General features: G+C 50.0%; 1 protein-coding gene across 10 annotated transcripts in view; it reads left to right on the top strand.

Moving 5' to 3' along the window:
* CNOT1 (CCR4-NOT transcription complex subunit 1) overlaps window positions 1-15,750 on the top strand; it is a 1,579,387-nt gene that overhangs the window by 833,070 nt on the left and 730,567 nt on the right. For all 10 annotated transcript variants that reach the window (XM_085638198.1, XM_085638193.1, XM_085638201.1 and 7 more), the window contains one exon: window positions 11,117-11,369. In XM_085638198.1, coding sequence (XP_085494324.1) covers window positions 11,117-11,369 — 253 coding nt within the window. The remainder of the gene's footprint in view (window positions 1-11,116; window positions 11,370-15,750) is intronic.

The following is a 15,750-nucleotide window of genomic DNA, read 5'->3' as shown; positions in this document are numbered from 1 at the left end:
TTCTCAGTGAAGACACTGGATGGTTGGTTAGCTGGACATGGTGTGCAGGATTTTACTGGTTTGTACAATTTATTCATGAAGGAACATATTTTGAGTAACTGCACAAATGAAAAGTTGCATCAGCATTTGGTAGACCTAGGTCTAATTTCTCCCCAAGAATTGGGAAAGAAGGCGGACCACTGGGTCAAGACTAGGGTGACCAAGACAACCACTGGGGGTGACCAAAAGAAGGTGGTCACAAAACCTCCCCAGGGGAAAGGTGGTGAGAATCCCCAAGATAAAAAGTCTGAGTCTTCCAAAGGGCCCCAAAAACCTGTTCAGGTGGGTGGGACCCAAACTACTCCCTATGTGCCCCAACCATATAGGGGGAAGAACTTTGATCCCTTAAAGGCCTTTTGTAATACCTGTAAGAAGCAGGGACACCTAACTGTATCTTGCCCCCAAAACAAAGCCCCTAAGGCACCCAGTACAGCCACTCCTGGGGCAGCAAGTATACAAATGGGATCAGAGGTGTACCCTGAGCAAATCTGGGAACACACTGAAGCAAGTTTAGTCTCCTTGGGAGAAGTGGAGTTTGCCACTGTGGCTGTGTGGCCCCCCAACTTGAAGAAATACTTACAGTACCCCTGGGTGAATGGAACTAGGGTAGAAGCTCTGAGGGATACAGGTGCCAGTGTCACTATGGTGAAAGACACACTGGTTTCCCCTGAGCAATACTTGATTGGGAAGTCTTACCCAGTCACCAACGCTGACAGTGTCACCACTAGTCATCCCATGGCCATGGTAACATTAGGCTGGGGGGGGGTTACTGGCCTGAAACAGGTAGTGGTCTCTCCAAAGTTGCCAGCTGCATGTCTGCTTGGAAATGATCTGGAAACCTCAGCCTGGGCTGAGGTTGAGTTAAAGGCCCATGCAGCCATGCTGGGCATCCCTGAATTGGTGTGTGTGCAAACCAGAGCACAGAGCAAGAGGAAGGGTGAAAAAGTAGGTTTGGAGCCTGGAATAATGGCCCAACCAACCAAGAGGAAGGGCAAGAAGACTGGGGGACCAGCTTCTGTACAGCCAAACACTCAGAACCCCTCTCCCCCTGGAGAGGATGTAGATACCTCTGAGGGAACTGAGTCCATGGAGCTTGACCCTTACCAGGTTGAACTCTTGGGCCCAGGGGGACCCTCTAGGGAAGAGCTGTGCCAGGGTCAGCAAGACTGTCCCACTCTTGAAAGCCTGAGACAACAAGCTGCTTCAGAAGCCAGGGGAGATGTCAGTGGTACCCATAGAGCTTATTGGGAAGAGGGATTACTGTATGCTGAGGCAAGAGACCCCACTCCTGGAGCCACCAGGAGGGTGGTAGTGCCACAGAAGTACAGGGAGTTCCTCCTAACTTTGGCTCATGACATCCCCCTAGCTGGACATCTGGGGCAATCCAAAACTTGGGAAAGGTTAGTGAGTCACTTTTACTGGCCCCAGATGCACCAAAAGGTGAAGGAGTTTGTCAGCTCCTGTGTTACCTGTCAGGCCAGTGGCAAGACAGGTGGCCACCCAAAGGCCCCCCTCATTCCACTACCAGTGGTGGGGGTCCCCTTTGAAAGGGTAGGTGTGGACATTGTGGGTCCACTCGAACCTCCCACAGCCTCAGGGAACAAATTCATTCTAGTAGTAGTGGATCATGCTACTAGGTACCCTGAAGCCATTCCACTTAGGGCTACTACAGCTCCTGCAGTAGCCAAGGCCCTCCTGGGTGTCTTCACCAGGGTGGGTTTTCCTAAGGAGGTGGTTTCAGACAGAGGTTCCAACTTCATGTCTGCTTACCTAACACACATGTGGAAAGAGTGTGGAGTGCAGTACAAGTTTACTACACCCTACCACCCACAAACCAATGGCCTTGTTGAGAGGTTCAACAAGACATTGAAAGGTATGATCATGGGACTCCCTGAGAAACTCAAAAGGAGGTGGGATGTCCTGTTACCATGCCTGCTTTTCGCCTACAGGGAAGTGCCACAGAAGGGAGTAGGTTTCTCACCCTTTGAACTTCTGTTTGGTCATCCTGTAAGGGGACCACTGTGTCTTGTAAAGGAGGGCTGGGAGAGGCCTCTTCAAGAACCCAAACAGGACATAGTGGACTATGTGCTTGGCCTAAGGTCCAGAATGGCTGAGTATATGGAAAAAGCATCCAAGAACCTTGAGGCCAGCCAGGAGCTCCAGAAGCACTGGTATGACCAAAAAGCTGCACTGGTTGAATTTCAACCAGGGCAACAGGTGTGGGTTTTGGAGCCAGTGGCACCAAGGGCTCTCCAAGACAAATGGAGTGGCCCTTACCCTATCCTAGAGAGAAAGAGTGAGGTCACCTATCTAGTTGACCTGGGCACTAGCAGGACACCCAAAAGGGTCATCCATGTGAACCGCCTTAAACTCTACAATGATAGGGCTGACATCACCATGCTGATGGTGACTGATGAAGAACAGGAAGCAGAGAGTGAGCCACTCCCTGACCTCCTATCCTACAGCCCAAAAGATGGGTCAGTAGATGGTGTGATTTTCTCAGACACCCTCTCTGCCCAACAGCAGACTGACTGCAAGCAAGTCTTGCAACAATATGCTAGCCTCTTTTCCCTGACCCCTGGTCTGACAAGCTGGTGTACCCATGATGTGGACACTGGTGACAGTGCACCTGTCAAGAACAAAATCTATCGACAGTCAGATCAAGTCAAGGAAAGCATCAAAGCTGAGGTCAGCAAGATGCTGGAGTTAGGGGTCATTGAGCCTTCAGAGAGCCCCTGGGCTAGCCCAGTAGTTCTGGTCCCCAAACCTCATCAACAGGGTGAAAAGAGAGAGATGAGGTTCTGTGTGGACTATAGAGGGCTCAACTCTGTCACCAAGACAGATGCTCACCCTATCCCAAGAGCAGATGAACTGATAGACAAATTGGGGGCTGCCAAATTTCTCAGTACCTTTGACTTAACTGCAGGGTACTGGCAGATTGGCATGGCCCCAGGAGCAAAAGAAAAGACAGCATTCTCCACCCCTGATGGGCATTATCAGTTTACTGTGATGCCCTTTGGGTTAAAGAATGCCCCTGCCACCTTCCAGAGGTTGGTGAACCATGTCCTGGCTGGGTTGGAGTCCTTTAGTGCAGCTTATCTTGATGATATTGCTGTCTTTAGCTCCACCTGGCAGGATCACCTGATCCACCTTGGGAAGGTTTTAGAGGCTCTGCAGAGTGCAGGTCTCACTATCAAAGCATCCAAATGCCAGATAGGGCAGGGCACTGTGGTGTACTTGGGCCACCTTGTAGGTGGAGGCCAGGTACAGCCCTTACAACCCAAAATCCAGGCCATCATGGACTGGATAGCTCCAACAACCCAGACCCAAGTCAGGGCATTCCTTGGCTTGACTGGGTACTACAGGAGGTTTGTGAAGGGGTATGGGTCCATTGTGACCCCCCTCACAGAACTCACCTCCAAGAAAATGCCCAAGAAAGTTAACTGGACAGTTAGTTGTCAAAAGGCTTTTGACACCCTAAAAGAAGCAATGTGCTCAGCACCAATTCTAAAAGCTCCAGATTATGCCAAGCAGTTCATAGTGCAGACTGATGCCTCTGAGCTAGGGATAGGAGCGGTCCTATCCCAGACCAATGATGAAGGCCAAGACCAACCTGTTGCTTTTATAAGCAGAAGACTACTCCCTAGAGAGCAGCGTTGGAGTGCCATTGAGAGGGAGGCCTTTGCTGTGGTTTGGTCCCTGAAGAAGCTGAGGCCATACTTGTTTGGCACTCACTTCCTAGTTCAAACTGACCACAGACCTCTCAGATGGCTAATGCAGATGAAAGGGGAAAATCCAAAACTACTGAGGTGGTCCATCTCCCTACAGGGAATGGACTTTGAAGTGGAACACAGACCAGGGACTGCCCATGCCAATGCAGATGGACTTTCCAGGTTCTTCCACTTAGACAATGAAGACTCCATAGGACAAGGTTAGTCTCATCACCTTTCGTTTGGGGGGGGGTTGTGTGAGAAAGTGCCATCTTTCTTGCATGGTATGCCCCCACTTTTTGCTAAATTGCTGAATGTACTTCGATTGAGTGTACCCTGGGTTCCTGCCAATCAGGTGCCCAGGGCCTATGTTCCTTCCTTAAACCACACAAACTCCAAATTGGCAAACCCTAGCCACATGTCAGCCCCTAGTAAATGGTACCCTAGGTACCCAGGGCCTTGTGACCAGGGAAGGCCTCTAAGGGCTGCAGCACTCATTGTGCCACCCTCAGAGGCCCTGTACCCTTACACACACACACTGCCCTTGCAGGCTGAGTGTCTGGGTGCAGGACAAAACAAAGAGTCGACATGGCACACATCACTGTGTACCATGCCCATCACCTACACTGCCAAGGCATATGTCAGCCACCCCTCTAGCTGGGTGCATTACGCCTATGGTGTGGGCACAGGAGCAGGAGCCCTGTGCCCCTACAGTACCCGGGTCCATTCCTGGGCACTGTAAGTGCAGTGCAGTCATTTAAGAATACATGGTGCTGAGAGCTTGTCAAACACGAGCTCCACAGCACCATATTGGCAACACTGAAGCCTGGGAAGTTTGGTATCAAACTTCTCAGCACATTGAACCCACACTGATGCCAGTGTAGGATTTAATGTACTAAGCACCCCAGAGGGCATCTTAGAAGATGCCCCCTTACAGCTAACTTGCAATCCACGTCTGCTCTGAGGCTGCCCAGGCTGCCACACAGCAGACACGTTGCTGGACCCCTGGGTGGGAGAGCCCCTGCTCTCCCGGGCCTGCAACAATGCACATCCTGGGTGAGGTGAGAAATCTCCTCCCCCAGGATGAGCAAAGGGAAGCTTCAAAGGCATGCCGCCAGTTGGAGTTTCCCCAGGCCACTGCAACCCCCCACTCTGGCGGGAAGCTTGGCCGGAAACCCCATACAAGGACAGGGGATGTGCCAGCCTGCCCACCCCACCCCTCAGGTGGGGGAGGCGAGGTGAAGCACATCTCCGGGCTCTCGCCATCTTGAAGATGGGAGGCCCTACCCTATCAGGATTAGGCTACTGCCCCCCTCCCACAGGAGAGAGGCAGGATAGGGGGTGTACCCACCCCAGGACAAGGACCCATTGGTCCCTGGCCTTCACCTACCTGTAACGCCCCTAAATCTAGTATTTAGGGGCCCCCTGAACCTTCCTTCCTCAGATTCCAGATAGAAAAACGACAAGAAGAGCAAGAAGAACAAAGACCTGCCCTGCAGCTGCTAAAAAGAGAAGAAGACACCAACTGCTTTGGCCCCAGCCCTACCGGCCTGTCGACTCTCGAACCTGCACCAGCGCGGCATCCCACGTGGCCAGCAACCTCACCAACCCCGGAGGACCTGGCTACCTTTTAGCTCTAAGCCCCTGGGACTCCCACGAGTAGAGGCTCTACTCAAGAAACCTACTTGCTATCCCTGGCACCAGCCCGGGACCGCGGACCCAACACACTCTGCACCAGCCAAGCCTGGCCAGTGCCGGAGTGGACAAAGACCCAGAGGACGACCCCACGGCGACTGTGACCCAGAGTCCGGCACCCAAGGACCCCCCTCGACATCCCGGAAGAAGCCTGCAGCCTCAGAACCAAGTGCCACCCCAGCCGCGATCAACCAGAGGGTAAGATTCCCGACGTCAAAAAGCACCCCTGCACCCGGCGCCCTGCGACCCCCTGTGCCCAATCCTGGGGTACCCACCTAACCTACAACTACCCAACTTACCTCTCGAAGTGGTGGTGGCACCTGAAACATCCTCGTCCCCGAGCCTGCAGCCTCTTTCCAAACCGGAACATTCCCATTGATTTCCATTGAGCGCCCTAAGGCTCAAAAGCACCCTGCACCCAGCCGCCCGAGTGGCCCTGGCAGTGCCCTCTCTACTCTAACCTACTTCCCCACTTGCCCTGAGTAAGTGACCAGGAGCCCAGCTCCCACAGCCGCGTGGCTTGCCAGACAGCAGCCACCAACCAAGGCCCCCCTATCCCTCATAGGATAACATTGGGCCCAACTCTCTCTGCACCCGGCCGTCCTGAAACCGCTGAGGGTGAACCAACTGTACCTATCTGACACTGGGGGACCCCTGAGTCCATGCCCGGAATTTCAACACTACCAGTCGAGTACTTACCCTTAAACCGCTAACTTCATTTTCCTCATAGGGTAACATTGACTGGCTTTTTCTTCAAAAATCTTCTAAGTGTGAACTTTTCAAAACTGCAAAAATTCACCAAAAATCAGCCAAGTGACAAAAACGAATTTACTCACCTGCTCCTAGGTGAGCTCCCAGTGCTGGATCTTGGTGCCCAGCCCCGACTCTGAAAAGTGTTCACAACTATACTTACTTCTAACTCATTTTTCTCCCATAGGAAACCATTGTCTGCTTTTCTGTGAAATTTCTTCTAAGTGTCTACTTTTGCAAATTTGAAATATTCTTTTAAAATCGTACCATTTCTGCAAACGAAATTACTTACCTGCTTTTGATAAGGACCCCAGTCCTGGGTCTAGGCACCCAGTCCTGGATTACTAAAGTAACGATAAAGTACTCTACCTGCAATTTGAATTTCTTGCCATAGAGATCCATTGAATGTTTTCTGTGAAATATTTTCTAAGTGCTAACTTTTGAAATAGCTAAATATTATCTAAAAATCATTACAGTTATTAAGTCGACTTTCTTCACTTGATTCTGAATACTGACCCCAGGCTGGTTCTAGGATCCAGACCTGGAATTCCAAAAGTAATCTGAAAAGTAATTTATTACAAATAACCTGAATTTACCATTGAGCTCAATGCATTGTTATGTTTAGGAAATAGGATTGTTTATTGCAACCAACTGTGACTGTTTACACAAATTTATTGCTTGAAACAAAAGTATTTATATTCAACCTCTCATTCTGAGAAAGTATATTTTTACCCCCTTGTGGTTCTAAAAATAAAACAAGCATATATTTTATATATACAAATCATTGGCCTAGAGTTCAGTTATTGAGTGTGTGAAACCATTTGCTGACTGAGTGTGTACAATAAATGCTTTACACTGTCCTCTGGTACTGCCTTACTGCTCGACCAAGCTACCACTTTTGAGAGTAAGGTCATACCTAACTTTGACCTCTATCAGCCTCTGGGGGACTGTGGACTCTGTACACCCTGTACCTATTAGGGAACAGTATATACAGAGCCACTTTCTCACACCCGCTCTGATTGAGGTAGGGGGTGTCTTATGGATTGAGGCTGCAGGCGTCGTCCGGAGGCTTGAGGCAGGTCAGGGGTCGCCGGATCTCTGCTCAGGATCGCCGGGGGGACCTCCTTGTGGTGTTTGTTCTCTCAAACACAGGCTGGGCTCGGCGAGTGTAGAGTGTGCTGGATTAGCGGTTACTAGCTGGCACCAGAAGCTGCAGTTCAAACACGTCCAGTGTTAACGGGAGAAGCAGCTTGGAAAGTGAATGCAGGCAGGTCCTCCGGGGTTTTTGAGGTTGCTGGACACGCCAGAGTTTTGCAGGAGCAGTTTCGAGGGGAGACAGGCCTGTAGGGCTGGGGCCAAGTCAGTGGGCGTCGTCCTCTTGTTAGCTCTGCACGGCTTCTCGTCCTTATTCTTTTCTTGTGGTTGCTGGATCTGAGGAAGGAAGGTTCAGGGTGCCCCTAAATACTAAATTTAGGGGCGTTACAGGTAGGTAAAGTGTAGGGACCAATGGGTCCCTTCCCTGGGGTTGGTACACCCCCTATTCTGCCACTCTCCAGTGGGAGGGGGGCAGGAGCCTGTCCCTGGTTGGCTGGTTCCCCCCCATCCTCAAGATGGCGGGGACTCGATGTTGTGCTTGTCCTCGCCTCCCCCACCTTAGGGGTGGAGTTGGCAGAGGTAGGCACGCCATTTCCTCACTTGTTTTTCCCGCCGGTTCTCCCGCCCAAAGTGGGGGGGTAGAACCAGTGGGGACCAGTTGCTGAAAGCAGCAAATGGTCTGGAGAAGCTCTCAAAGGCGGCATGCCTTTGAAGCTTCTCCTTCGTGAACCCTGCCCATCCTGGGGGAGGAGGCTTGACACCTCGTCCCAGGATGTCCATTGTTTCAGGCCCCCTCGAGCAGCAAGCTCTCAACCCATGGGTCCAGAAACATGTCTGGTGGTGGCAGCCTGCGCAGCCACTTAGTCAGGTCATTGGGAGTTGGTCGAGTTTCAGGTGGCATCTCTAAGATGCCCTCTGTCGTGCATTTTACATTAAATCCCACACTGGCATCAGTGTGGGTTTAATGTGCTGAGAAGTTTGATATCAAACTTTCCAGTCTTCATTGTAGCCATTATGGTGCTGTGGAGTTCGTAATGACAACCTCCCAGCACCATATATTCTTAATGGCAGCGCTGCACTTGCATTGCCCAGGAATCAGCCTGGGTACTGCAGGGGTACATGGCTCATGCACCTGTACCCACACCACTGGCATAGTGCACCCAGCTAGAGGGGTGACTGAGGTATGCCAGGGCAGTGTTTGTGGGAATGGCACACAGGGATGTGTGCCTTGTCAGCTCTGTTTTGTTCTGTACCAAGACACTCAGCCTGCAAAGGCAGTGTGTGTTTCAGGTTACAGGGCCTCTAAGGGTGACACAATAAGTGCTGCAGCCTTTAGGGGCCTTCTCTGGTCACAGTGCCCTGGGTACCTATTTTACCATTCACCAGTGGCTGACATGTGGCCAGAGATGCCAATTGGGTTTAGGCTTCAATGCAGTTTTAGGGAAGTAAGACAGGCCTTGGGTACCTGATTGACTAAGTGTACCCTGGGCTCCTGCCAAAGTACATCAGCCATTCAGCAAAAATTGGGGGCATACCATAAAAGAAAGAGGGCACTTTCTCACACATGTTAAACTGATGAAAGTGGGCAGGGGTCGCTCTGGGTCCCGGGAAGGGAGGAAAACTGAGTCGGGAGGGGCACCGCCTGCATCCCTCGTTGCGTCAGCTGACCGGGGAGAAGTTTTAGAGCGACAATGCTTCTTTGACTTCTTGTGCTTCGACTTACCTGAACCAGAGTGTGAAGACTTGGATGATTAGTGGTGATGGCTCCGCGACCCGTCCTACTCATCCCTCAGGACAGGGACCTCGAACGGCGTGGAGCAGACTGCCGGCGCTCAAGAAGCTTTCGGGACTGCTCCCGCAAAGACTTCGGAGCTATGGTCTGGCAGTCAGAGCACAACTTGGGGCCGTGGTAGCGCTCCGTACAAAAGAGGCACATGCGGTGTGGATCAGTCACAGACATCAGTCGGGTACAGGAACCGCAAGCCTTGAAGCCGGGCATCCCTTCGTGCACCAGGAGTCGGTAGGACTCAAAAGGACTTCGACAAAAGTCGCTCATAAAGTTCTGTTAAAAAGTTACTGGAGGTACCGCTCTCTCCGGATCTGCGCTGGCTGGCACGGAAAAAAAGAATTGACGTCGCGCGAGACTTGCTTCTAAGTAGCTACTGCGACGTCCTTCCGGCGACCAAGATGCCAACGACGAACGCGGAGCTGACCGACACCACCTTCCAATACTCAGAGGTACTGCTGACTAAAAACATTCCGCATTCAGTCTGACGCCTGGGGGTTATTCTAATGTAAGGAATCTATAGCTGTTTCTTTCAGATTGCAATCACATCATTATGCAGTCAGTCAACTTGAAGTGTTAACAATACAGGGACCATACCTACAAATCCACAGACAAGGTGGTCCTCCGAACTAACCCACACTTTCTTTCCAAGGTGGTGACCTAGTTTCATGTCAAAGCATACAACTACGAACTTTCTTCAAAGAACTAAAGACACGGACCGAAAGAGCCCTGCACACATTGAATGTGAGGAAGGCCTTAATGTACTGTTTGCAGTTAACAAAGTTTTGTAAGGGAAACCAATTTTTTGTCTCCTATTCCAAATCATCGCAAGACTCACTTGTAACTAAAACTATTGCAAGATGGATCCTGGAGACAATACAACCGTGCTGTTCCAGGGCGGGAAAAATAATACCCATGCTCTCCACAGCGCACTTAAAGGAAAAAAAGTGCAACATTGTGTTTCTTATTTAACGTTCCTATTGAAGAAATTTGTGCTTCTGCTACATGAGCTTCACCACACACTTCTGCAAAACATTGTGTGGACATTCAAATGAGCAAGGAAGCCCAGACAAAAAGTACTACAGCACCTGTTTGCAAACACTTGGTCATTTCAGCCCAGCTACCCCATGGAAGGAGATACTGGTATATAATCTAATGCACAGCATGTGAATTCAGAAATGGATTCATGCTGCAAAACGAAATAGTTACTTACCAGTAGGATTATTGTCGCAGCTTGAAGAGTTTTCTGGCTAAAAATTAGGCCCACCCGCCTCCCCAGAAATTGGAGTGCAAGCAACTAAGTTGGAAAGGAAAAGAATATAAAGGGAAAAGAATCAAAAGATTGGGACTATGTACCGGTATTTCCAGGGCACTCTTATGTCACCCAAGCGATGAGCATACCACCAGATTGTGGTAGACACACCCAAAGAATATTTCCGGACTCAACCTCTATATGGTGGAATAATACACAGCATGTGAATGCAGAAAACTCAAGCTGCAAAGCTACGCCTGCTGGTAAGTAACCATTTTATTTAAATCTCCCATATCTGGTCTGGCACTTGTTGATTTTCTAAGGATAGGTAAAATACGATTAGGGTATCCACCAGAAAGAGTATTTCACAAAGTAAGTAACTTGTTTGGTTTATCAATCACACAGCATGTACAACTCTCCTCTATATTGCATACATTATTGCTTGGGGAATTCCATTTTCAATTGTATTTATTCCTCATTACCTTATGTTCTATGTGTTCTGTGACTTTACTCTTTAGGTTGTCCTGCATATATGTTCTATTAGAGGCTGTAATCTCATCTTTAGCAGGGTGCTAGTGTAATGTAGCTTTGCTTCACGTTATGGAAAGTATTGTAAACTAGTATTGGTCTATAGTGTTTTTCTGCCTACTGAGTACTGATGGAAGTTATTGTTTTACTTATTTGTATAGCTTAAAGGGAATTTATTTAGTTGAATCTTTGTTTCTACCTGTGACTAGCTTTGAACTGCACATTAAATGCCCCATTGTGATTACCATGTCCTGTTTACAGCTCAATCTAAAGTTCGAGATAGAGGTTCTCTGTAAGAACCTGTCTTTGGATATCAATGACTTGAAACCAGGAAGTCTGTTGAAGGACAAAGACCGTCTAAAGAGCTTGGATGAACAGCTTTCTGTCCCTAAAAAGGATGTAAAGCTCCTTGAGGACGTTCCACCGATTACCTCTGCCAATGAGTATGCTATTCGTACTGCCGGGAAGTTGTGGGCCTCTGTGGAGAAGCAAGAGTCTGATGCAGTATTTACAGGTAACTGTTTTCTGGTCTATTTTTTGTTTTGTATCAGATTACTCATGCAGCATTCCAGTCATTATATGCTTTCACTAGCCATTCATTTAAGCCTTAATTATTCTCAAGCCTGCAATCTATTATGCATTTCGATTTGTGACAGTTTTGCATATTCAGACAATGTATGCATTGACTGGAACATGTGTTCGAGGCATATGAGCTGCAGATTACACACTTGTGCATAGATCGCCATCAGGTGTTGGGCCCGGATGTTTGCAGTTTTTCCTCTTGGAAAGTCTTTGGAAGTCACGATGTTGGTGACTCCTCCTTTGGATAGTATTGTGCTTGGGCTTCGGCTCCATCCTCAGATTGTTTTTTTCCGCCATCGGGCTCGGATGTGATCTTCGCGCTCAGGTTCCGAACATGTTTCCAGTTCAATCGACGCGCAATCCTCACCCCAATTCGCAGTATTGTTTCGATCTCCCCACTCGACGCGCCTCTCATCGGCAAGAACCTTTGATTCCAGTCGTCGACGCCGGCCTTCGGGCCTACCCAAGCTCCGGTCCTGGCTCATGGAAAGGACTCCCTTCAAGAATTGCCCTCAATGTGGGTCCAAATTCCCCCACACCGATCTCCACGAAGTATGCAATCTCTGCCTCCCTCTGAGCACTAGGCTCGAGACTGTCCGGCGTGCAAGTCCTTCCGGTCCAAATAAACTATTCAAGACCGAAGGGCAAGAAGAACCATGGCACACTCGTCCGCGCTTCCGAAGCCGACGATTCAGATGTGGAGGACATTACTCCGGCACAGAGGGTCGTGAGTACCAATTTGCCCCCCCACACACACCCCCACACACCCTCGCCGGCACCCAAAAAGGCTTTGGTCACGCCTTCGCCTCAGGGGCCTAGGTAAGACCAAAGACACTGCTTCCCACACCGCACCTTCGGCACCGGTAAAGAAGCCCATTAAGCTTTCAGACGACTCTGGTTTGAGCCAGCCCACCGTCGGTGCCGAAACACATTCCTCCGCACTGACACCGAAAAAGAAAATGGCCTCCTTCGGCACCAACCCTCATACCGAAACACTCTGTGCCGAAACCCAGTTCCAGCTCCTCGGTACCGACTCCATCTTCGGAACCGACAAAAGCACACAAGGCCACCGGCACCGAGATCTCGAAGTCGAAACCCATTTCGACACCGACCAAACAAAAAGCCCTTTCCAAGCCACATACTTCTAAACAGGACACTAAAGTCAAAAAACCAACGGCCCCGATGCCTTCGGTGCAGATGGATAAACCACCTTCGGAGGAACTCTTTACACCGGATCCCTTGCAAAAGACATTGACCAAGGATCCCAAAACCGGACATTTGATGATCAGCATCAAAAAGAGACAGCTGGAAAAACCTGCCCCAGCTCCTCCTCCAAAAAGGAAGGACTCTGCTACCTCACCTTTCAGAATACCTTCCCCACCTCGTCCACCCCCTCCACCGCCCCCGCCCCCCCACCTTCTCCCTCTCCACCCCTCCTCATCATTCCCCAACACCCCCTCCGGATGATGATTATCATGATAACATATATGATGACATAGGGGACGCACCCCATGACTCACCCACAGGGGACCCCACTCCCACAGGCTCTCCAGACCCATGGGACGACTATAACATCCCCGACATCCCTAACGTCCCACAAGATGATCTCTATCCTTCGAGACCATCCCCACCAGAAGACTCATTGGGGTTCAACCAATTACTCCAGAGGGCTGCACACTATCACGGGGTAGATCTCCATACCGAACCTGTGGAGGAGGATTTCCTCCTGGATACTTTTGATACCACGCATAGGGCCACCTCCATACTGCCCATGCTCAAAGGGGTTGTAAAACATGCGCCAGAGGTCTTTAAAGACCCAGTCAGAGCCAGGGTCTTTAACCCGCGCATCGAGAAGAAATATAAAGCTGCCCCTACAGATCCCTCCTACATCAGGGAGCCTGCCCCACTAGATTCCCTGGTAGTGTCCACAGCACGAAAGAGGGCCAACTCCCAGGCGTCAGGCGAAGCACCACCACCTGACAAAGAGTCCAAACTCTTGGACGAATCCGGCAAGCGCACTGCATCACAAGCTGCCAACATATGGTGTATCGCCAATACACAAGCGTTACTGGCTAGATATGACAGGGCCCATTATGACGAACTAGAAGCCATAATGCAACACCTCCCTGACAAATACAAAAATAGGGCAAACGAGTTAAATCAGGAGGGCAAAACCATCACTAATACCTCCAGCCGTTGTGCCCTAGATGCAGCAGACACCGCCTCCAGGGCCATCAATACTAGCGTCCTCCGTCGCCATGCCTGGCTCAGGATTTAAACCAGAAGTGCAAGCTTCCATCCTGAACCATCCCTTTGACCAGGAACATCTGTTCGGCCCAAAAGTGGATGAGGCCCTAGAAAAAAAGAAAAAAGACCGACACGGCGAAATCTATGGTAGCCTTACAATCACACCCTCCCAGGCGTTCCTTTCGCCGTTCCTCCTTTCGGAGCACTTCCAGAGGCTACTCCTCTGATACCGCTTACACATCATATAAAGCTCCTACCCAATCAACCTTCACAAGGGGTTACCAAAGAGGCGGCTACAGGGGCAACAATAATAAAGGCAGAGGCAAGACAAACACTGGCCGTTCTGCCTCAACACCTAACCAATGACTTCCCTCCACTCCCCCCCAGACCATCCCACTCCGGTCGGGGGCAGACTCCAAAATTTCCTTCATGTCTGGGCTACCATCACCTCAGACAAATGGGTGACGCATATAATTCGGTCAGGCTACTGCCTAGAACTAATGTCTAGCCCCCCAAACATTCCACCCAGACAACACCCAATTTCACAGGAACATCTAGCATTACTAAAGCAGGAGGTAATCTTCCTCCTACAAAAAGGGGCGATAGAACACGTTCCTACCAACCAACGAAATCTGGGGGTTTACTCCCTATATTTTCTCATACCAAAAAGGGACGAGACTCTACGGCCCATCCTAGACCTCCAGCCCCTAAACACATACATACACAGACCATTTTCACATGGTAACACTTCAGCAGGTACTTCCCCTGCTCTCCCAAAACGACTTCCTGACCACTTTAGACCTAAAAGACGCTTATTTCCACATCCCTGTACACCACGCTCACAGGAAGTTCCTCAGATTTGTAGTGGACAACCAACACTACCAATTAAAAGTACTCCCATTCGGAGTCACAACAGCACCACAAGTTTTCACCAAGTGCCTAGCAGTCGTGGCAGCACACCTCAGACAACACATCCATGTCTTCCCATACCTAGACGACTGGCTAATAAAATCCAGTTCATACAACCAGTGTGTACCATGACACTATCCAGCTACTTCACCAACTGGGCTTCACGGTAAACCACGCAAAGTCCCATCTGCAACCGTCCCACGTAAAACAATAACTCCGTGCCACCATAGACACCTCAAAAGCGCCAGCCTACCCCAGTCCGGCCAGGATCACAAGCATTCAGGCTCTGGGCGCAAAATTTACAGCACAACACTCCGTTCCAGCTCGAGTGTTTATGCAACTAATCGGGATGATGGCCTCTTGCATATTCATAGTACCTCACGCAAGACTCCAGATGCGTCCTCTCCAAGAGTGCTTAGCGCACCAATGGAACCAGGCCCAAGATAAATTAACAGATCTGGTGTTGGTAGACGGTCGTACCCATCGCTCTCTGCACTGGTGGACCACCAAAAACCTTTCCAAAGGGCGACCGTTCCTGGACCCTGTTCCTCAGATAATACTGACAACGGACTCATCGCTCTCCGGCTGGGGAGCTCACCTATTACATCACACGATGCAGGGCAGAAGGACACCTCAACAAAAGTTACTCAACCATCTGGAGCTACTAGCTATATTCTTAGCCCTAAACTCTTTCCAAACACAGATTTTAGGCAAGGTAGTCCTATTCCGCACAGACATGACAGCCATGTACTACATACAAAAACAAGGCGACACACACTTTCCACAGCTCTCTCAGCTAGCCCAGAGTATATGGAGATGGGTCATACCCCAGAAAATCTTTCTCCTGGCCCAACATGTCCCAGGAGTCCAAAACACTATAGCCGATCTACTCAGCAGACACACAACAGATCCACGAGTGGGAACTACATCCACAAGTTCTTCACCCACACTTTCAACTGTGGGGGCATCCACAGATAGACATCTTCGCCACCCACAAACACCAAATTCCCAAGCGGCCAGATATCCACACCCATATGTCCACACCCAGGCAATGCGATATGAACTGGCCAGGCAGATTTGCGTACGCTTTTCCGCCTCTCCCACTCATTCTATTAGTGGTGCGCAAACTACAACAACACTCCTTCACTCTCATACTA

Source organism: Triturus cristatus, chromosome 12 (genome assembly GCF_964204655.1).
Source record: "Triturus cristatus chromosome 12, aTriCri1.1, whole genome shotgun sequence".
Classification (NCBI taxonomy): domain Eukaryota; kingdom Metazoa; phylum Chordata; class Amphibia; order Caudata; family Salamandridae; genus Triturus; species Triturus cristatus.
The sequence above is the reverse complement of the archived record's forward strand: the minus strand, read 5'-3'. Positions and strand labels throughout refer to the sequence as shown.